This window comes from Lissotriton vulgaris, chromosome 7 (assembly GCF_964263255.1).
Source record: "Lissotriton vulgaris chromosome 7, aLisVul1.2, whole genome shotgun sequence".
Classification (NCBI taxonomy): domain Eukaryota; kingdom Metazoa; phylum Chordata; class Amphibia; order Caudata; family Salamandridae; genus Lissotriton; species Lissotriton vulgaris.
This window is the reverse complement of record NC_141695.1, coordinates 865293339-865316242: the sequence shown is the minus strand read 5'-3', so window position 1 is coordinate 865316242 and position 22904 is coordinate 865293339. Positions and strand designations below refer to the sequence as shown.

The window sequence follows — 22904 nt, the reverse complement described above, 5'->3', positions numbered from 1 at the left end:
CAAACTATCCTTGGTTATTTCATATCGGACAAGTGTGGGAGGCCATATGAACAGAAGGGGATCAGATCCTTTCCACCTATCATCAATGGTCGTCTGCACCATCCATCCTGCCTTCTTTTTGCTGCAGTTGGTGGAGTAGCCATGAGCGCTCTTCCCCACTGTCTGTCTCAGAGGGTTTCCTCAGCGTTGTCTGTTTTAGTCGTAATGGGCAGTGGGAGCCCCGATTTCTTTCCTCCGACTCAGTGGCTCTGATGTCCCCTGCTGTCCAAATTCTGGGATGCCTGGCAATTTTCGTGCCTCTTCCAGTTTGCAAAGCATCAGAAGTTCCTCCTGCCACACAAACTGGAGGTGAAAGGGATGGCCCCACTTGTACTGAACTTTCTGGAGCTGCAGGATTTCTGTGAGAGGCCTAAGAGCCCAGCGGTGCTGAAGTGTTATCGGCAAGAGGTCCTGATGCAGCAAAACCTGAAGGCCCTCGAAGTCAGTATCTATCAAATCTTGGGCCTCTGCCATGATCGCTTCCTTCTGGCGGTAGTAATGTAGGCAGCTGGCACTATCTTGTGGTTGGCCTGTCTTTGCTGCTGGCCTACCCGCTTGATGCGTCCGATCAAGATCGATATACTGATCCCGCAATGTTGTTGCCTCGTGTTTGGAATGGTGAAGGACAAAGTCCTCCAGGCTGCCTCTGGCCCTCCAATTCCTCCTCCCTGGCATCCTGATTTTGCTCCATTTAGGTAATTCTTTGATCCGGCACTTCAACATCTTGTCGGATCCTCCTAATGTCAGAGGTTAGATCATGTTTGAGGCCTGCGAAATCGCCACGGACTTGAATAGCTGTTCAAGGAATGCTTTGGTGATGGGGAAGTCATCCCTCCTAGCCTCTCCACTTCCTGGTATTTCCCCTGCCGAATCCTAGTCTCCTGACTCCGGAGCCGCATCTGCCTTTTTTGTAGCAGACTTGGTGAGCATATATTTCACCAACAGGTCTTTTTATGCTGACTGATGGGAGGACATGGTTACTGGCGGGCCAGTAGTGACGCTGTGTAATGTCTTGGACTGCTGTTATGGCGACATGGCGTGCTGTGGCTCTAACTTCCATTGAGGATCCTAGTGGCACTCGGGTGCAACGTCTCCAACTCTCACCCCTGTCGCCACAGCACCACCCAGGGATGCCAGTATGCGATTTAGCCCTGTGTCCTTCCAGCGGCCCACCAGGGACTTACATAGCCGTGTGTAGGGATTCAAGGAGATCTGCAGGAGAGTCCTGCAGCTGGGGACCAACATGCAGGTTATCCAGGGACGGAACAGGCTGCTCCCCGTGGACCGCAGAAGGCCACCACCGCGCACCCTCATCTCCTCTTGAGGTCAGTGTTATAGATGACAAGTGAAATTAGGCCATCTTGTCGCGGCCACCCCCTCCATCCCTTTACGACCTCCCTTCAGGGCTGATGCTCCAACACATAATGGCTACAGCCTAGGCCACACTGCACGAGCTTCCCCAGGGCCCCCGACAGCGGGAGAAAGGCCACTAAGACACCTACTGGGCCGCTGGCTGTATTCGGACAATGGAGACAGCGCCCAAATGGCCACCTCAGACTGCTAAAAAAAGAGGCCCACAGCAGCACTCGGACACCGGCCCCTCGGGCATTGCCCGAATGCCCGCGTTACCAATCCGACGCTGGCTACATATACTGTCAGTCCGCAGCCCACTGCATGGACAGGGCCTCAACCTCCACCCACTTCCAGCTGCAGGTCAGGGGTACGGGCCTCTATTTTGGCGCTCAATGCCAAAAACTCAGTGCAGTCTACGGTGCTCGCCCGTTGCTCCCACCCAGGCCCCCCCCAGGTCCACTGGTACTATCAGCCAAACTCACGGTTGTCGATCAGGGAGGTGAGCGAGCACCTATCTGCCACCAGGCACATCTAAGCTAGCCACAGGACATCGCCGGATTTGCAAGTCAAGAAGTGTGCCCGACCTGGTCGCCCACCCACGCTCTCTGCTCCAAGTCGGGGCTCCACGGTTGCACACTCCACTGCCTCAAGCACCTCTGTCTCCGAAGCACCTCGGGTAGACTGCCCCCCCCCCCCGTCTCTGGGGGGGACCCTCAAGCTCCTGACACCTTGAGGTCGCCTCCTGCGCAGTAGCACCGTTTTATGGCCTAATAATCCGGCAGAGCTTTGACGGCTGCGCCTTACTCCGCCACCATCTTGGATAATCCCCTGGCCGAAGGTTTATAGCAGGATTCCTTGTAGGTCTGTTGGTTTCAGTCTGCTCAAGTGTAAGTGGGACTGCCTAGGATAGACTTGTCAGCCTTGTCCATGTCAGGACGTGAAGACATTCTGGCACAATATGGTAGCTTCATTTGACCTAGTCCCAGACAGAGGATACAGAAGGCAAAGGATTGAACTAATTCATGTATTCTACAGAGTGCTCTCTATGCGGACTCTTTAAGGAAAAGATTTCTGTTTTGCAACTTACTTTTGTGTGCTGGATGCAGTCAGTCCCTTAGCGTCTGAAACCTATTATGGAGAGAGTGCTCTGCAGTGATCCAGGCATTCGGTCTGTGGAGTTTAAGTCTAGTTTGCCAGCTAAATTGGTTAAAACATGGATCAGTTTGCTTTTCTTAGCATACAATTTTCCATGAAGTAGATAGAATTTTGTTATTGGCAATTGTAGGTTTACGTTTCTGAGTTGATTACTCATGTTGCTTTTTGGATGGTATGAGAGTTAACTTCTCTCCTTCCTACCCGTTCAAGGAACAAGCATGACTTTTCTGACTACCTGATGGACATGGCTAACTAGTCAGGCGCAATGTAATTGATCCTTTTGAGCCCATGTTTAAAACTAGAATGTTAGTTCGTGTTGCACGTTTTTTGTAAAGAGCCGCATACACAAATGACTTTGACACCTGGCCTTTTAGGCCTTAGATTCACTGCCATGTGCCATTTTGAGTTTGCCATAATTACTGTCTCCTTGTGACACTGGGTTAAACGACCGTCCCTGGACTGTTTAAGGTTGTGTAACTGGGGGGGGTGCTAGAGGGCGCACGGCAAGATGGCCGTTTCTGAGTGAGGCTCTGCCTCACCGATCCTGATTAAATCCGCAATAAATCCTTGCCATCTGGGGCCCAGGTGTGGCGGATCAGACGGGGGACAGTACCCTGAGCTACATGCAGTGATTGTGGAGGAAATTAGACACTGGCAACCATTATTCCGGCATAGCTCACTGCGAAGCTCGCTCATTAGTTGGTTCCTTGCGTGATTTTGGGCGGTGGCGGCCCAGCTGGAGCTTGTTCCCTGGCGGATTCCTGACTGCTGACGGCACTGGCCATGAATCTGAAGAAATCGGCGCTGGCCTGCTGACGAAGACAGTCCCTGCTGACTACATGTAGTAGTGGCCTGGCCGGGGCTTGGAGCAGCGAGGCGGAGGGCCCTGCGTGACTGAGGCGCCTGGGACTGAGGTGCTGGCGGCGGTGAGTGGGGACATAGGGGCTGCAGGGGCCTGTGTCCGTGGAGGCGTGGGCGGTCCTGGTGCTTGCTGCGGCCCGGTTTGCCCCGCTTGGTGCTAGGTCTCTGGGGCGGCTACTGGGGGGCTTCTCTGCCGGCTCCGTTGATACTCTGACTGGGCCTGGTGCCCCTCGTAAATCCGCGTGTGGCTGCCTGCCTATTGAACTTGGCCCTCTGGAGCTTTCTCATTGCTGCGTTCAACAGTAGCAGCTGCCCGGGGGTGCAGTGCCTGTGCTGTTACGGGGAGAGGAGTGTCACTTTTATCTGTATTGAAGGCCTGCTGCGAGAGTAGCGGTGTGGATTGCCGAGTTGCCTTGGAATACTACGATATAGATCACCCTATGCTTAACTGCACAGAAACTAGACTGGACGCTCCCTGGGCCTGGTGAGGTTGTGGCTCAAAGTTTGTGATCGAAGGACGGCTGCTGTAGGAGTGCGCTGAGCCGCACAACCTCTACTAGAGTGGGGCAGTGGACTGTCAGTGACTGGTATTTTGTGGCCTGCTGTGCTGAGTGATATCCCTCTGGATCTCTCCTGTTTTCCAGTGGTGCGCTGCTGCGGTGCCTGCTATTGCGGGGCTGCCCTACCATTTTGTCCTGAATACAGGGTGTGTACTATTCTTCTGGTGGGAAGAGTTAATCCTTGCCGGCATTATGGGTCGTAACGTTAAATCTCAGTCGCGCCTTACTTTTGAGGAGCGAAAGACTCCCCAGAGTGCAGCCTCGGACTCAGAGGCAGACCCCCCGAGTCAGGAACAATCCTCTTTAGAGACCACGCTCCTCACTATGCAGCGGAGCCTGAAGTCCATTGAGGGCTCAATGGCGGCGGTAAACCATTGGCTGGTCACATGTCTTCCCAGTTGGACAAACAAAATGCTCGAATGGGGGAGGTGGAGCAGCGTGTGTCTGCCGCTGAAGATGGGTTGAGTGATGTTGCGGGGAAGACCCTAAACATGGAGAAGGTTCTCTCCCTCATACAGGCCAAGAATGAGGATTTAGAGGCTCATTCTCGAAGGAACAATATACGCATTCTTGGCCTGCCTGAATCAACAAATGTGGGGAGAATGGAGTCTTACATTGAGCGCTTGATCACGGAGATTTTTGGCTCTGACCACCTGTTGCCTCATTATCGAGCGTGCTCACCGCTCACTTGCTCCTAAGCCGGTGCCGGGTGAGCCGCCGTGCCCAGTCATCGCGCGGGTGCTCAATTATAGGGACCGTGATTCTATCCTGCGCGTGGCCAGAGAGAGAGGGACGGTTGAGCATGAAGGGAACACTCTATCATTCTTCCCTTATTTTACTGTGGCCGTGCAGGCAGGTCGTAAGGAGTTTGGCACTGTTAAAAAATTCCTTCAGAATGTGGGGGTCCCCTACGCAATGTTGTACCCAGCTCGCCTGCGGTTAGGGACCGAGGACACTTATAAAATTTTCAATACTCCTAAAGCCGCTATGAACCATGCAAAACAATTAAAGAAGCAACGGCGTGAATCCCACACGAATTCTGAGACGGAGGGCTGATGTGGGTAGGGGGAGAACAGCCTCACTACTGTGTGCCTATTTTACCTCTGTCGGATGTGTTGGTTACCAGGAGGTGCATTTATCATGTGTAATGTTGCAAGTTCTTATATCACGTTATAGGGTGCTATGTTATACTGCAGTGCTTGTGGATGCCACTGTGGCCTCCAGAATTGTGACAGAATGCTCTTTACTTAGTGACAGTAATCACTGCTCGGCCACCTCCTAGAGGATGGGAGGATGGAAACTCTCTACGCCCCCTCATGGGTGTACCCCGAAATTGTATTCTGGTGGGTGTTCTGGGTGAGGGAGGGATGTTCTGGGATGGGATGGCTTTGGCGAGTTGTGGGTGCTGAAGTGGGTGGGGGGTTGTGGGTCTGGGTGGTTGGGGTTCTTCTTTTACAGGGGATTACTCACTGCGATGGGAAGTTTTCATGATTTATCTACATTGGCCGCTTTGTTTAAATGTCGCAGTCTTTCTACCGAGCCTGGTGTGTGGCCTACTGTAGGGTGGATGTATTGTTTTGTATTATCAACAGATGACCATGAATAATTTGGTTCGATTCCTCACATTGAATGTTCGGGGCCTTAACTCCCCCAAGAAGATTAGGTCTGTTTTTGCTTATTTGGATCGAATGGGGGTCCATGTGACTCCTGCAACCATGTGGCTCTGTTGCAGGAGACCCACCTGACTGTGGAATCGGTGCGGAATCTGGGAACTCGCTGGGCGGGAGTCAAAGTGGCTGGTGCTTGTTAAAAAAGGGGTCCCATTTACGGTGATCAAAGATGAGACAGATGAGCTGGTGCGTGTGGCGATTCTGCATGGTTGTATGGGCAGCGTGAATGTCCTATTGGTAAATGTATATGGCCCAAATGTGGATGACCCTTCCTTTTACTTTGATGTATGGTGTAGAATAGCTGCGTACCCACTCTGCTGCGCTAATATGGGGTGGCAAATTTAATGTGAGCCTGGATGCCATGTTGGATAAAACGGCTAGTGGCGAGGTTCGTTCGAAGAAGGCAGCGGAGGCATTACGTGGTATATGTGATGCTGGTAATCTGTATGATGTATGGAGGTGTCGGAATCCGGTAGTCTGGAGGGGACGTTCATCTCTACGGTGCATGGGGTCATGGTCCCGACTTGATTTTTGGTTACTCTATGAATCTGCTTGCTCATGGGTGACAGGGGTGAGGCACGGGGCGCGTACATTGTCACATCATTCTCCGTGGCTTTGGATCTGAGGGTTCCCACATACGAGCGTCCGCCGTACTCATGGCGCCTACAACCAACGGAATTAGCAGGCCCAGTTTTTGAGCAGACTGTCACTGATGCAATAGGGAATTTTTTTCAGAGAAAATGAGGGTACGGTTGATAGTGCGGGGTGCTTTGGGAAGCCTTTAAAGCTACCATCAGTAGGTTGTGCATTGGAGTCCAGGCAGGAGTAATGCGTGATATCCGGCGTCGTATCGCAAAGCTTGCCTCTGATATATCTGCACTTAAACAAGAGTATGAGTTGCATCACTCACCAGTTACGCAAGATCCCTTATCACTGAGCACAATGAGACTGTTGACCAAGAATTGTTTCATTGCACTCGCCGAAAGGTGGCTCGCTATTATGGGGAAGGGGGACGTCCTAGCAGATCACTAGCGCAGTGAGTGGCAGCACCTCGGTCACAGGATTTTATTACGGAATTGCGAGATTCTGAGGGGATTGCTCACTATTCAGTCTCCGACATCAGTGATACCTTTGTTCAGTTTTATACCCAGCTGTATGCCACCAAGCATGATCTATCATCTGAAGAGATCGGTGAGTATTTGGATGACGTGGCTTTGGGCTGGCTCTCCAACACTCATCGTAAGTATCTGGTGTTACCGTTTGATGATGAGGATGTTAAGATGGCCATAATGGCATTGCCCACATGTAAAGCAGCGGGCTTGGATGGGCTCCCTAGCGAGTTTTATAAGGCGTATGTATCTGAATTGGCCCCGCGCTTACTGGCAGTTTTTGCAGAGGCATATGATGCTGGTCAGACCCGCCAGGATTTCGCGGTTTCCCGGTTTCCCGGTTTCCCGCTAAATCGGCACTTTTGTAAAAATGCCACGATTTTTACAAAAGTGCCCCCGAAATTGGCACTTTTGTAGAAATCGCGGTATTTTTACAGGTCCTCTGTCTCATGATGTAATAGAGGAGGCCGTCATGCAGTCATTGACTAATGAGGTTGCTGGAACGACTCTTGGCATAGCTCCGAATGATGACCTCAATCAACAGGTACTCTTGCAGCTTCAGTCTACATGGAGTGTGAGCCAGCGGGGGTATATGAGCTGTTCATTTCTCTGCAGACTCCGTGAGCAGCAAGGGATACTGTGGAAGGCTTATCTATTTATATTGTGATTTTTTTTATATAGCGCGATCAAGGCCGTATTACAGGGTGCGAGAGATCTTTGTTGCATAGTATAATATTAACACAGTGCAGTGTGGGATATGCTAGTATTATTATCTTTTTTTATCCATTAATTGAACTAGCTCGGTGGACACTTGGAACCCACGTCGCCTTCCCAGATACCCGGGATGCCATAATTTTTTAAACAACGCGTCATCGACATGTTGATTGGTTGCGGGGTACCTGAGCTTGATAGCGATACGTCATCATCTGATTCTTTCTTAAATGCAAATCACTATCAGTATTTACTCAGGAGGGAAACGAAAGCTACCTTTGTGCTTTAAATTGAACTCAAACACATAAAAAGCAAAATAAAAGCACAGAAGGTTAGGCACTCGTCACGTTTCCTTGTTGATAAAGGCAGACAGCCAATTTAAGATGGGGTTGCGAGGAAATCTGATTTTTTTTAAATAGATGTTTATTTTTAACTATAATGTTATAGGTCAACTGGGAACACACACTCACATGTTTATTATCATTTTTTTTAAACTACATTTCAACTTAATAAATGCCTACCCAGAGCCTGTACCTCCATTCCAGGCTCTGATTCACGTTCCTAACAACATGGCAAACCAGTAGGAATCTCTTACGGAGGAAGTAACTGGAGCTAGAAGATACAAACAAACCATCCTGAGGTATCAGCAGTACTATACACCACTCCAAGCCTGAAGATTGGAAGAGTTCAATCCAGTGAAAAAGAATTCATTGTAGGTCAGACTTTCGCGTGCCAAAAATATCGTCCTACTAAAATACAGTAGCCAGAAAATTGACCACGACAATATTGTAATTATATGTAGCTGAGAGTTGATAACCACTTTTAATTCAAAACTGATGCATCTGGAGATAATTATTTGCACCCCCTAGTCAGACTTTAACATGCTGCATCCTTCATCGGTCCTACTGGTTGTACTCATTCCACTTAGGGGAAACCGCCTTGGACCGGGCCTGACTTAATCTTTCCGGGACCATAATGTGTTATTTGCTAGCAGTGGGTGGTGCGAGCTGCAGTGGCCTCCTGTTCAGGGCCCTGGCACTTATTATTTAACAAATTAAGCACTGCTATGCATGTTATATTTTTCTTCACCATTGGTAAAAAAGCGTGACCCCTAACGCATTTGCATTCTTTTAAGATTACCATGTAGCAGCTGACATGCTGTTTACGTCAGAGAATATTGTTTGCTTATTTAAATAACAAATACATTATTCTTAGAGTGCTTTCCTACTATGGCAGATCATGACGTTTCTCAACCTTTAAGTGTTTGTTGCTTCTAGAAAATGAGAAAATGTAGTACCTGACAGCAAATTATAAAATCGAATTCCACTTGTAAAATTAGCTAAAGATTACACCCAAGCTGCTTAAATTGTAGGTAATTGGATTCTCCAGTATTAGGGGTGTCTTTCATAGATTCACATGCCTGAATCATTCCCCGTCGTCGGAGTGGGAGTCCCACGGTACATAAAAATAGCAATAATATGCCATAATTATACAGTAAATACCACTAGAATAAACCAGGAAGTAAAGTAGCCCAACTACAGTAGGAAAAAAACTTCCACATCTATGACTATCATAGTCATTTTGTATAGACCAAACTACAGCCAATCAGGCGCCAGCACCCACCAGAATGTTCTCCCCAGAGGCTCAGGCTCTCAGATTTTCTACCGCACGTCGTGTGAAGGGAGTCTCCCTGAGCTCTGCTCAGTTTCTTTTGTTATATCTCTACTTTCCAGTTGAAATGTCTTCAAGGAAGTCTCTTTTCAGAGCCTGCGAATCCTGTGGTAAGCTCCGGCTTTTTAAAGAGGATCCTCATGAGAAATGTATATATTGTCTCTACCCGGATCATCTAGTCAAAGACTGTAAGATCTGCAGGAAATTTCCTCCAAAGACCCAGAGAGACAGAGAAGGTCGATTGCTTTTGTGGCTACAAAAGCTAAAGAATTCTGATAAAGCTGTGTCTGATGTTGACAGTATTGCCTCAGGTTCCACTTCTGTGTCTAGGAAGAGGCCTGCGTCTGAACATCAACCATCTTCTGAGGCTAAGGTTGCTAAGAAAAATCAACCGCCAAAAGGTTCTGACAAACCTTCATGTTCAAGGGCTGCCTCTTCAGGCAAAGACATGGAGAGTTCGTCTCATAAAAAGCCCGCCAAGAACTTGCCTCAAAAAACTGTCAAGAGTTCTTCTCAGGACTCATCTTTTCAGACGCCTTCCTCTGTCAGCTCGTCGACGAAGACCTCCGCCGATGCGTCATCCACGTCGACGATGACCTTCTCATCTCCTAAATCGTCAATGATTATGACGACGGCGGCGTCTTCCCCAACTATGGTTTACGTAACGGTAAGGCCTATCTCGTCGACGACGGCCGTCGGCGATTCCTCGTCGACATCGAGTCTGAAAGCCTTGCCGTCATCGAGAAGATCGTCAGCGACAATATCGTCGACGGCGCTGCCGCCGACGACTAGCGTTCCGTCGACGAAGGCTTCCACGTCGACGATTAAAATCCCGTTGACGAAGATCAATCCGTCGACGACGGCCACCCAGTCGTCGACGATCATACCGTCGACGAAGATACCGTCGACGAAGAGCATACCGTCGACGAAGAGCATACCGTCGACGAAGAGCATACCGTCGACGGAGACGAGACCGTCGACGAAGGGCATACCGTCGACGAAGGGCGTCCCGTCGACGAAGAGCGCACCGTCGACGAAGGGTGTACCGTCGACGAGGGACGTACCGTCGACGAAGGGGGTACCGTCCACGAAGGATGTACCGTCGACGAAGTCCATCCAGTCAACGGCAATTTCAAAGGCACCTACAATATCGGCCACTGCATTGGAAAACGCACCGTCGACGCCGCAGTTTTCATCCTGTACCGCGTTGCAAGTATGGTCTCCGTCTACGGTTTTCGTTACACCAAAACCGACGACGCAAGTTCCTGACCGTCTTTTGGACTCTGATAGTGAGGAGGAGACAGATCAGAGATTTGGAGTGGCTACAAGTCCTTCTGAATTGAATATTCAGTTGAAGGAGGATGAACAGGAGGAAGATCATCCAGAAGTGCAGATGCCATCCCAGGTGGATTCCATACCACTCACTCAAATGCCTATGGCTTTATTGTCCAATCTCCAATACATGTTGGACGATTACTACAGGAGGTTCCCACCTTCAGAGCAAGCGGGCTCAGAGCCGACTACTCCTAATACTGAGGTGCCGACACCAACTTTGCAGCCAGTACTTCCTGCATCGCCTGCTTCACAGGTACATGCGGAAGGAGCCGACCCTTTGTCTTCGGAGGAGGAGGAACAAAGGGAGGAAGGTGAGGTTCAAGATGAGTCGGAGTGGGATGAATATCAAGAGCACACACCTTCCCCTTCGCGCCAAGCAGTTTCGATTTCTCCACCAGTGGATGTGGTTGGCTTCCATCTCTTGATGGAACGCGCCACTAAACGTTTTCATATCGATATGGAGCATAAAGAACAGGATTGTTTTCTTTATGACTTTAAAGACCAACCAAAGCGACAGGTTAAGTCGATTCCCATTATTGATTTCATCTGGCAGGAGGGAATTAAGGTCATGTCAACACCAGCATCCATTCCTCCAGTTCTACCACGTTTGGAGAAGAAGTACAGGGCTCCAGACAAATCTCCAGCGTGCCTCATAGGACAGCCTAAACTGGACTCTGTAATTATTCAAGCGGCACAGAAGAGGGCTAGAAATCCTTCGTCCCAGCTAACGGCCCCTCCTGACAGGGATGGCAAACGCTTGGATTCTATTGGAAAACGTGTCTCTACAATGGCGGCTACGACCGTTAGAGCGGCAAATTCATTGGCCATATTGGGAAGATATGACCGGCAAATGTGGTCTGATATCGCACCATATCTTGATCTTATACCTGAAACTTCAAGGACTGAGGCGCTCAAGATACTGCATGAAGGCCAAAGAATCTCGGAGGAGATTATTGATTCAGCTGTGGATGTGGCCTCAACAGGTTTTCGGCAGCTGGCAGGAGCTGCAGTTCTTCGCCGGCAGGGGTGGCTGCGATCTACTTCTTTTAGGCAAGAAGTTCAACATAAGGTACTAGATCTACCATATGATGGAGAATACCTGTTTGGACCTCAGGTAGAAGAAGCCTTGCAAACTATAAAGAAGGATTCTGAAACTGCAAAATCCTTAGTGTCTCTTCAGTTCCGAAAGCCGCCCTTTCGTGGTGCGAGAGGACGGGGAGCGTCCTCTACCAGAGGTGGATATGGCCAGCAATCCTCTTACAGGCAAAATAACCAAAGGTACCAGACTCAACGCTATCAGTCTTACAACCAAAGAAAGCCTTCCTATCCCCAAAACAAGGGTAGATCAAGTTACCGAGGAAAGGATAAAAGACAATGAAATTTTTCACCTGCCGCCACCGCTGCCCTCTTCAAAAGAAAAAATTGGAGGGCGAATATCCAAATTTTACTCAAGTTGGCAGTCAATAACATCAGACAAATGGGTTCTGGACATAGTATCCAGGGGTCATGCCCTAGAATTCGAGAGATTTCCCCCAAACGTTGCTCCAAAAGGACCCCCCCCAGCTCACCTGAAGGAATTATTTGCTCAAATCAGAATAATGATGCAGAAGGGAGCGATCGAGAGCGTGCCTCAAAAGATGAAAGGAATGGGGTTTTACTCCAGATTCTTTCTGATAAAGAAGAAGAATGGAGAGTGGCGCCCGATTCTAGATCTTCGCGCTCTGAACAAATACTTGAGAAAATTGACATTCAGAATGTTATCGCTCCAGGAAATATTGCATCTTTTGGCAGCAGGGGATCACATGGTCACTTTAGATCTCCAAGATGCGTATTTCCATATTCCAATTCTACCACGTCACAGAAAGTTCCTGCGCTTCAGGGTGGCTGGCAGGGATTACCAATTCAAGGTTCTACCTTTTGGACTACGGTCGGCGCCAAGAGTTTTTACCAAGGTACTGGCTCCAGTGGCGGCGCATCTCCGGCTACAGGGAATCCAAATATTCCCATACTTGGACGACTGCCTTATAAAGGCCAGTTCTCGAGCAGTCGTTCAGTCGCATCTGCAACTATGTCTACACCTGTTCAAGTCCCTGGGCCTCTCCATCAACCACGAAAAATCCAAACTGCAACCGTCACAAAGACAAACCTTCTTGGGAGCAACTTTGGACACTCAGGAACTTCGAGCCTTTGTCTCGGAAGAAAGGCAACTCAGGATAAGGGACATGGCACAGAAACTGTTGTCAAAAGAGTCAGTTTCTGTTCGGATATTCAAATCCTTTCTGGGGATGGCCTCTTCTTGCATCCCATTGCTACCGAACTGTCGCCTCAGAATGAGGCCTCTACAGGAAGAACTGACCCAGCAGTGGCTGCAGGTCTCAGGAACGTTCGAGGATATGATCAGGATCACACCGACAATGAAAAACTCTTTCAGATGGTGGATGCAAAAACAGCATCTTCAAAAGGGGTGTGCGTTTCTCCAAGAGCCACCAAGCCTCACCATCACGACAGATGCCTCTCTCGAGGGTTGGGGAGCACACCTTCAAGGCCTCACTATCAGTGGCAAGTGGACTGCCCTGCAACAACGTTGGCACATAAACCGCTTGGAGCTCAGAGCCATTTTTCTGGCGCTCAAGGCGTTTCATGCAGTCATTCAAGGTTCCAATGTGTTGATACAGACGGACAACACAACAAGCATGCACTATGTCAACAAGCAAGGGGGAACTCGATCTCTCCACCTCTCCCAGGAAGCCCAGGAGTTGTGGACGTGGGCTTTGGAACACGATGTACATCTTCAAGCGGTACACGTTCCAGGGATAGAGAATGTCTTGGCAGACACGCTCAGCAGAACGAAGGTCTCCACTCACGAGTGGGAGCTTCACCAACAGACGGTGGAGCGCATATTTCGACTATGGGGTCGCCCAGACATAGATCTTTTCGCTACAAGGACCAACAGCAAATGCAAGCTCTTCGCAAGCTGCCATCCCCAAAAGAGCTCTCAAGGGAATGCGTTTTCTCTGGACTGGTCCCTAAGTTATGCGTATGCATTTCCTCCAATCCCTCTTGTACCCAGAGTTCTGCGGAAAGTGAAGAAGGAACCGTGCAGACTAATCCTAATTGCACCCAGATGGCCACGCCAATATTGGTTCACGGAACTCCTCCTGCTATCAGACTGCGAACCAATTCAATTAGATCCAGTCCCGAATCTACTCAGTATGCAGGACGGTCAGGTCTGTCACCCAGATCCAGCATCTCTGAAATTAGCAGCCTGGCGCCTGAATACCGGGAGTTCGCCCACTTGAACATCCCAGAAGAATGCAAAGAGGTATTGGCCAGGGCGAGGGCACCGTCCACAATAAAGACCTACAGTCTGAAATGGAGACGTTTCTGCATTTGGTGTCAGGCAAATGGGCTTCACCCGTTTTCAGCAACACCGGAAGAGATTCTACCGTTCTTCCTACATTTGGCAAAATTAGGTCTATCTCACGCAACTTTAAAGGTGTTCCTAGCAGCGATATCCAGATATCGGCAAGACGGTACTACTTCCTTGTACTCGACTAGGGTTGTACAACAATTCTTCAAGGGACTCTTTAGAATGTTTCCTCCAACACGCCGACCTCCACCGATGTGGCATCTCAATGTAGTCTTGGCACAACTTATGCGTCATCCTTTCGAACCAATTCACAAGGCTGACCTCAAATATCTCTCATGGAAAGTGGCATTGTTACTGGCGTTGACATCCGCCAGAAGAGTCAGTGACCTCCAGGCCTTTACAATCCTACAGCCTTTTCTGCAATTTACAAGCGACTCTGTAGTGCTCCGCACTAATCCAAAATACATTCCCAAGGTACCCTTGGAATTCCACCTCAATGAGCCTATAATTCTGAAAACATATTTTCCTAATCCGCAATCACAAGCAGAAAAAGCATTGCATACCTTGGATGTCAAGAGATGTTTTAAATTCTATCTGCAGAGAACATCCTCCTTGCGCTCTTCCAATCAGCTGTTCATCACTTACGGGACTATTCGTAAGGGGCAGGCAGTCTCTAAACAGACAATTGCAAGATGGGTTTCGTCTGCCATTGCCTTTTGCCATACGCAAGCGGGACGACCGCTGCAGACAGTTCCTAGAGCTCATTCCACAAGAGCAATGGCGTCATCAACGGCTTTATTTGCTGGAGTCCCAATTCAGCAAATTTGCAGAGCGGCTACTTGGGCTAGTCGCCATACATTCACCAAACATTACTGTCTGGAGACAGCCAGCGAAGCAGATACGTCTGTGGGTCGAGCAGTCCTGCGGAACCTTTTCAAATAAGGTGAGCCTCTGTTTCCCACCTCCTTTTAGCTGTCAGGCTTTTTTATGCCATGTTTGTTAATGTTGCTTGCAGAACTGTATTCTACTATACGTTGTCAAGATGTGTATTTTCAATTATACTGTTTTACGTACTATTCACTGGCAAGCTGACAAACATACTCATCTGCCTGACAAGGATGTACTGCTAGCTACTCTGATTCAGGCATGTGAATCTATGAAAGACACCCCTAATACTGGAGAAGAACAATAGTTACTTACCTGTAATCTGTGGTTCTCCAGTATTGGTGTCTTTCATAGATTCACATGCAACCCGCCCACCTCCCCTCAGAGGCTCTTTTAGGCTATTTTAGGTTACCTTCACTCCTTGCGAGAAAATCTGAGAGCCTGAGCCTCTGGGGAGAACATTCTGGTGGGTGCTGGCGCCTGATTGGCTGTAGTTTGGTCTATACAAAATGACTATGATAGTCATAGATGTGGAAGTTTTTTTCCTACTGTAGTTGGGCTACTTTACTTCCTGGTTTATTCTAGTGGTATTTACTGTATAATTATGGCATATTATTGCTATTTTTATGTACCGTGGGACTCCCACTCCGACGACGGGGAATGATTCAGGCATGTGAATCTATGAAAGACACCAATACTGGAGAACCACAGATTACAGGTAAGTAACTATTGTTCTTCTGTGACAAAATCCACTTCCACTAGAAATCAGAGTTTGGAGAGACTGGGCAGGCAACCAAAGTACGAGGTGTGACAAGGGGTAATATGAAACTAGTAACAAAAGGAGACTCAAACTCTTGTGTATTCTGCATTTGAAAGCACCACGTTCTAACAAGAAGCCATGCAGACAGTACATATCTTACACATTTATCACATTAGTGTGCCATACACCTGCAAACTAGATACGGAATGGTTGAAGGTTTTGGGCACAGCTGCTGCATTGGGGAGGCGCTGACACCGCGCTATAAAGCGCCGCCTTGCCCCACGCAACGCGGGACGCCTGTAACGCTGTTTTGCTGCCAAGGGCTGCTGACGGGCAGTCTTTTGCTTTTCGAGGGAAACAAAGTGTCTACATTGTAAATAAACTAAATATAGATAGCTTCATGTTGTTAAATAACTAAACAAGCTAAGATATCTCTGTTTGTTGTAGGAAAAATGGCCAAATAAAATGCCGCAAAATTGCCGCTAAATTTCCATATTTGTGCTGCTAAATTTCCGTTTTTGTGCCGCTAAATTTGCTAATCCATGCCGCTATATCCTGGGGGGTCTGACTGGTAGGTTACCACCGTCGCTTCGTGAGGCTCTCTTAGTGACACTGCTAAAACCTGATAAAATTCCGACCAATTGTGAATCGTATAGGCCACTCTCCATAATCAATATTGAAACTAAAATCCTTGCAAAAATGATCGCAACCCGGATGCAGCCGTTGGTCCCTTTGCTGGTATTACCTGACCAGTCTGGCTTTGTCACGGCACGCTCCACTGCGCACAATCTTCGAACTATTTTTTCCACTCTACATTATTTTGATCCCGAAATGCAAGCAGTTGCTGTATTACTAGATGAGGCAACAGCTTTTGATTCCCTCCAATGGTCTTATATGTTCACGGTCTTGCTTCGGATGGGCTTTCCTCCCTTATTTTTAAAATGGATTTGGATGCTCTATGAAGAACCAGTTGTGAGAGTGCGCGTCAATGGGTGGGTGTTCTCAGTGATCCCAATAGTTGGCGGCACGCAACAGGGGTGCCCATTGTCCCCTATGTTGTTCTCGCTTGCCCTTGAACCTCTCGCCTGCAAGATTCGGCAGCTGCATGCAGAGGCTGCGTTGCGGTTCCATCAACAACCATTGATAGTCTTGCTATACGCGGATGATATGCTTTTGTATGTTAGTGACCCTGGGGTTCATTTGCCGGCGTTGCTGCAGGAGTATATTAAATTTGAACGTTTTTCCGGGCTAGGGAGCAACTGGTCGAAGTCGGTAGTTTTCCCTCTTACGGCACACACGAAGGAGATTGCACTGGAATTCCCGATGCTTTGGAAATCTGACCCTGTAAAATACTTGGGGGTCTGGATCCACAGGGATCCGGAAGTTGTCATTTCTGAGAACTACGGGCGGGCGATCACTGGCATCACAGAAAAAAAGCAGAGAGATGGGCTCATTTGCCCCTCTCGCTGGCGGATAGACTTGCGGTTGTGAAAATGACCTTTCTCCCCAAATTATTATATCTCTTCATCAACATCCCGATCAAATTAAATGTGGCTTTTTAAAAAAATCTTCAGTCTGTACTGACGGCATTTGTCTGGGGTGGGAAACGGTCAAGGTGTAAATGGTACCTACTGGTGCAGCCATTTGAGCGAGGTGGTTTTGAGGCTCCGGATTTCTGGCTATATTATCTCTGCGCTCAATATCAGGTCGCCCATTACTGGCACTTCCCGCAGCGATATCAACCCCATGTGGTCATAGAGGCTGATGCGGTGCTTCCATTACCGGTTCAGGCGGTAACTTTGTTCATTGCTGCGGGTGGTCCTCGGTCTGAGATCAGTCCTGTACTTTGTACTGCGTGGGCCTGGCGGCAATTGTCAGAATGAGCGCAGCTGCCATACATATCTCTATGCCCCATTGCTACCGCTGGCCTCCCATCCGAAAATATCGGCTGCACGGGAACCAAAGGCCCTAGGAGTCTTGGCTAAGGTGGGGGTTACACGGATTGGTGATCTATATGAGAAGGGCAGGTTTAAATCACTGAAGGAGGTACAGAAAGGTGTGAATAGGGGTTTTATGTTCGAGTTTACATATGTACGTGTGCGCCAGGCCATTAGAGCTGTGTATCCCGATTTTCCGGCTGAGCCCACTACGCCACATGCTCTACAGACAATGCTCTTGAATGTGATGAGACAAGGTCTCATCACTAGGCTTTATAATGCATCACTGCGTGAGTGTGACCAAAATGAGCTCCCCTCATTTGTGAAATGGCAGGCAGTTTTAGGTGGTGCCCTCACCCCTGATGTGTGGAATGAGTGTTGCGCTCTATCTGGGTGTCTGACGGCTAATTGCAACCTTAGAATAATACATTTTAAGTACTTGCACCAATTATATTATACTCCCCTGCAGCTTTTTAAATATGGTCTTCGTGTGAATGCTAATTGTGTGCGGTGTGGAACGGCAGATGCAGATTTTATGCATGTAGCCTGGCAGTGTGGACGAGTGACATCCTTCTGGGAGACCTCAACTTCCACCTTGAAAAGATCAACGACCGCAACACCGCCACCCTCTTAGACAACCTCGCCAACCTCGGACTTAAACAACTGGTCACTTCCCCCACCCACATCGCAGGTCACACACTCGACCCCATCTTCACCTCCAGCAACCATGTCTCCTTCAGCCACACTACGGATCTCCTCTGGACTGACCACAGCTGCGTTCACTTCACCTACAACAAGCCGAAACCCATCATCCACCTCCAACCAACTCTACAAAGAAACTGGAACAAAATCACCACGGATCAGATTTCCACATCGCTCCTTCGAACCTCCCCAGCCCCCTCTTCTAACGCCAACGAAGCTGCCTCCAACCTCACCCTTTGGTTATCCAGCACCGCCGACACCTTAGCACCACTGAAAAAACGTCAACACAAACTTGGCAACAAGAAGGCCTCATGGTTCAACGATGATCTCAAGAAGTCCAAGAAACTGTGCCGCTCCCTTGAAAAGGCCTGGGAAAAAGACCCATCCACCAGCAACAAGGACGCCTTCAAAAGCGCCACCCGTACTCACCACCAACTGATCCGAAAAGCCAAGAAAACAGCATTCAAGGATCGACTTGACAACAACGCCCACAACAGCAAGGAACTTTTCAACATCGTCAAGGAATTTTCCAATCCCTCGGCCAACTCCAACGACATCACCCCCTCTCAAACCCTCTGCGACTCCCTAGCCTCTTTTTTCCACGACAAGATTGCTGACATCCACAACAGCTTTGACAACCAACCCGGAAGCCAACCCACCCCACCATCTGCTGACCATCTTCCCCCCGTAAACACCCTTAACGCCTGGAACCCAATCTCCACTGAGGACACCATCCGCCTGATGAATTCCATCCACTCTGGATCCCCCACAGACCCATGCCCTCACCACATCTTCAACAAAGCAGACTCCGTCATTGCTCCGCACCTCCGAGACGTCATCAACTGCTCCTTCAACTCCGCTACCTTCCCAGAAGACTGGAAACACGCTGAACTCACCGCCCTTCTGAAAAAACCAACAGCAGACCCCACCGAACTCAAAAACTACCGCCCCATCTCGCTTCTTCCATTCCCGGCCAAAGTCATCGAGAAAGCCGTCAACAACCAGCTCGCCGCCTTCCTCGAAGCCAACAAATCACTCGACCCCTCACAATCTGGCTTCCGAGCCAAACACAGCACTGAGACCGCCCTCATCGCAGCAACAGACGACATTCGAACTCTACTGGACAATGGAGACACAGTCGCCCTCATCCTCCTCGACCTCTCTGCAGCCTTCGACACAGTCTGCCACAGCACCCTTTTACAACGCCTCAGAAACATCGGAATCCAAGGAAAAGCACTGGAATGGATCACCTCGTTCCTCACCGGAAGAACCCAGAGAGTCCGCCTCCCACCATTCAAGTCCGAGGCCTCTGAAATCATCTGCGGCGTACCTCAAGGATCCTCACTCAGTCCCACCCTCTTCAACGTATACATGAGCCCCCTCGCGACCATCGCCCGCCAACACAACCTCAACATCATCTCTTACGCGGACGACACTCAACTGATCCTTTCTCTCACCAAGGACCCCAGCACCGCCAAAACTAACCTACACGAAGGAATGAAAGAAGTCGCCGAATGGATGAAACAAAGCCGTCTGAAACTGAACTCAGACAAAACAGAAGTCCTCATCTTAGGTACATCCCCCTCTGCATGGGACGACTCCTGGTGGCCGGAAGCCCTCGGAAAAGCACCCATCCCGACAGACCACGCACGGAACCTTGGCGTCATCCTGGATTCTTCACTCTCAATGAACAGACAAGTCAGCGCCGTATCCTCTTCCTGCTTTAACATTCTTCGCATGCTCAGAAAAACATTTCGCTGGATCCCCTCCGAAACAAGGAAAACAGTCACCCACGCTCTAGTCACGAGCCGACTGGACTACGGAAACACCCTCTACGCAGGTACCACCGCTAAACTCCAGAAAAAACTACAACGAATCCAAAACGCCTCAGCCAGGCTCATATTAGACATCCCACGCAACGAACACATCTCTGGTCACCTTAAAGACCTCCACTGGCTACCCGTCAATAAGAGGATCACTTTCCGACTGCTTACCCACGCACACAAATCACTCTACGACATCGGACCAGATTGCCTCAACTCTCGACTGTCCTTCTACACCCCCTCCCGCCAACTTCGCTCTTCCAGCCAAGCCTTCGCCACTGTACCTCGCATCAACAAGACCACCATGGGAGGCAGATCCTTTTCATACCTGGCTGCCAAAACATGGAACTCTCTCCCCGCTTACCTTCGCCTCACCCAGAATCACCTAGCGTTCAGAAAGCAGCTTAAAACGTGGATATTTGACAAATAATCCTCCTCCCCTTCCTCAGCGCCTTGAAACCCTCTGGGTATGTAGTGCGCTATACAAATTTTATGACTTGACTTGACTTGACTCCATGGTGAGGATATGTCATTTGTCATTTGTACTGCTTGTGACTTCGGTTTAGCCCTGCTCTACGTTCGCCTCCAGGCCTTTGTGGTATCTGAGGTTTATTACTACTATATGGTGAATCTACGTATACTGTTTATATCCCATCACAGTCGACATTATATCTCTCTCAGTTGGGGCGGGTGGGGTGGGATAGTGGGGGCGGGCAGGGTTGACTCTTATTTGGTATCTGTCGTACTATTAATATGTCTATTGTAGATTCAGTTCCTGCTGAAAATCAATAAAGAAAGTTTAAAAAAAAAAAGGTTGTGTAATTCGTTTTAGTTTTGCTTCTGGCACTCTTCTAAAAGACCTTTGTTGCTGGGTGCAATAGTCTTTGAAGTACAGTGTTTGGTAGTCTTAATTCAAGTCTGTGTTTGGAGACTTAATTCAAGTCTGTTTGTTCCTACAGTTGGTTATACTTAGGCTAGTATCTCAACGAGTTCTTTCTTGTCTCCTTGTTATTGGAGTTGTTATCCTGTATCCTTTAGTATATTTTCATTTCTCTTGTGGCTCGGGTCTGGAATTTCCTGAATCTTGAACTAGTTTGACACGTGCCAAGTTTCCTGGGTCCCATGTCCCCTGTCCTATTGCCCTAATTTAGTTCCCAGTGTTAAGCGCTCATTACAATTTGCCGTTTGATCTGTGGGGAGACACGAGGGCAGGAATTTTTATTTTTGGACGATATCTCTGTATAAGCTACTGACCTGAGACATAGTTCTCTTCTGAGGCAGTTATTTTCGTTGAGACCTTTTGCTCCTTTCCTAATTTTTTTCAGAATTGTGGGTTACTCGCGTTTGAAATCGAATCTACCCTCTATACCTGCGATGCCTCTTGCTGTTTCATAAATATCTATTTAATTAGAAGCACTGTTAAAATTGCCGGTCTGTTTGTGTGAATCTGTCTATCGCTTATAGGGGTGAGAAGAAAGGTTTGTGATGTTATTGGCCTCTACAGTAGAAATATTATGGCTACCTGGTGCCCATGGGGTACTTCACGACTGCTGACCTGTTTAAAGCTGTCCAGTAATGCTCTGCCATCGTACAACGTTCAGTCACTTCATATTTATTGCGTTACCCACTTTTCACTGATTTAAGATGCCCGACTAGTTTATAGCCATCCTACTCGCCAGGCCTGTGGGAAAAACACCCTGTGCGGGAAGAGTCAGTCTGTGATAAGACCTTTACCCATCAAATTGCAGCCACCTCATATTTTTCATAATCATTTTATGCTTTCTACTTGTAATGCTTTTTCAGTTCCTTTTTTGCAGACAAGGTTGGCAGCATTTGTGATATGACAATGGATTGTTTATGGTCAAACAGCAATTGATCTGCATTACTTTATTACAGGATTTCCAAGTGCGGCAGAGAAAAAACGTATTCTTTGATGGGAACATACCACGTAAAAAAGACTGGCATGATTTTGAAGCTATCCGGAGAGACTTGGAGCGGACAGGTACAGCACAAACAGGATTTTGATTCTATAGAATTTTTCTTTTCTGACACCGTATATGTTTTTATTGTTTTTCTACTTCTCATTTAGTTCATGATTCTTTAGTAAGATTATTATTTTTCTTATTCTCTTTTTCCTTGTTTTATGCCTTATGGGCAAGATATACGCAGGTAATTTTTAAATGTGCTCCCATAGGATTACTCCTAAAGTTGGGAAAGAGTTATAATTGCTATGGTATTCAAAACGAATCCCAATTGTGCCCTTGAAAATGTATCCTAATTGTCCATTTCCAGAAATCTGGAAGTGTGATTTATAAACATGCACCATTTTCATCAGGTGGAATAGTCTGCAGATGTGAACCCACACATTTAACTTTTCTCTTCACTCCTCTGGAGGACACCTTCGCACTACACCCACATTAACAAGCATTGGCAAAGCCAATACGTCTGTCCTGCGGCGCAGTGCTAGTTTGTTATTTAAATGCAAGCTTGCGTCACAAAATTAATGGCAAAAATGCAATGATGCCACCAAAACGTGTATGTATGTGTATGTTCTTTCTATAGCACAAACCTTTCAAGAAGGCAACAGAGTTTTACAGAATCAATGGCAAGAATATAGTCAATGAGTGACAGGAGAGGTGCTGGTTTGTGAACAGTTAGTGCATTGTGATGTACTGCTCTTTAAAGAGGAGAGACTTGTACTCGTTCCTAAATTGGCGCAGTACTGGGAGATAGGTTCATGATGAATACAACAAAGTTGTTGCCGATCCTGGGTGCATAGAGGAGAAAGACCTTTTGCCTTATTTTTCAATTTTCCACTTCTTAGTCTGCAGTCTGATGGTGTCCTTTTTGTGGGTGTGCAGCAAACCAACAGGGAAAAAACTTGTTTGCAAGATGAGGAGGTGAAGGGGGTGCTGGTTCTTATCGCTTTGTAAAGAATGGAGCTGGTTTTGAAAACCGAGCAG

General features: G+C 48.2%; 1 protein-coding gene across 1 annotated transcript in view; it reads left to right on the top strand.

Annotated features, from left to right (window-relative positions):
• GALNT10 (polypeptide N-acetylgalactosaminyltransferase 10) overlaps nucleotides 1–22904 on the top strand; it is a 952883-nt gene that overhangs the window by 142911 nt on the left and 787068 nt on the right. The window contains exon 2 of the mRNA XM_086931255.1: nucleotides 21838–21943. Coding sequence (XP_086787381.1) covers nucleotides 21838–21943 — 106 coding nt within the window. The remainder of the gene's footprint in view (nucleotides 1–21837; nucleotides 21944–22904) is intronic.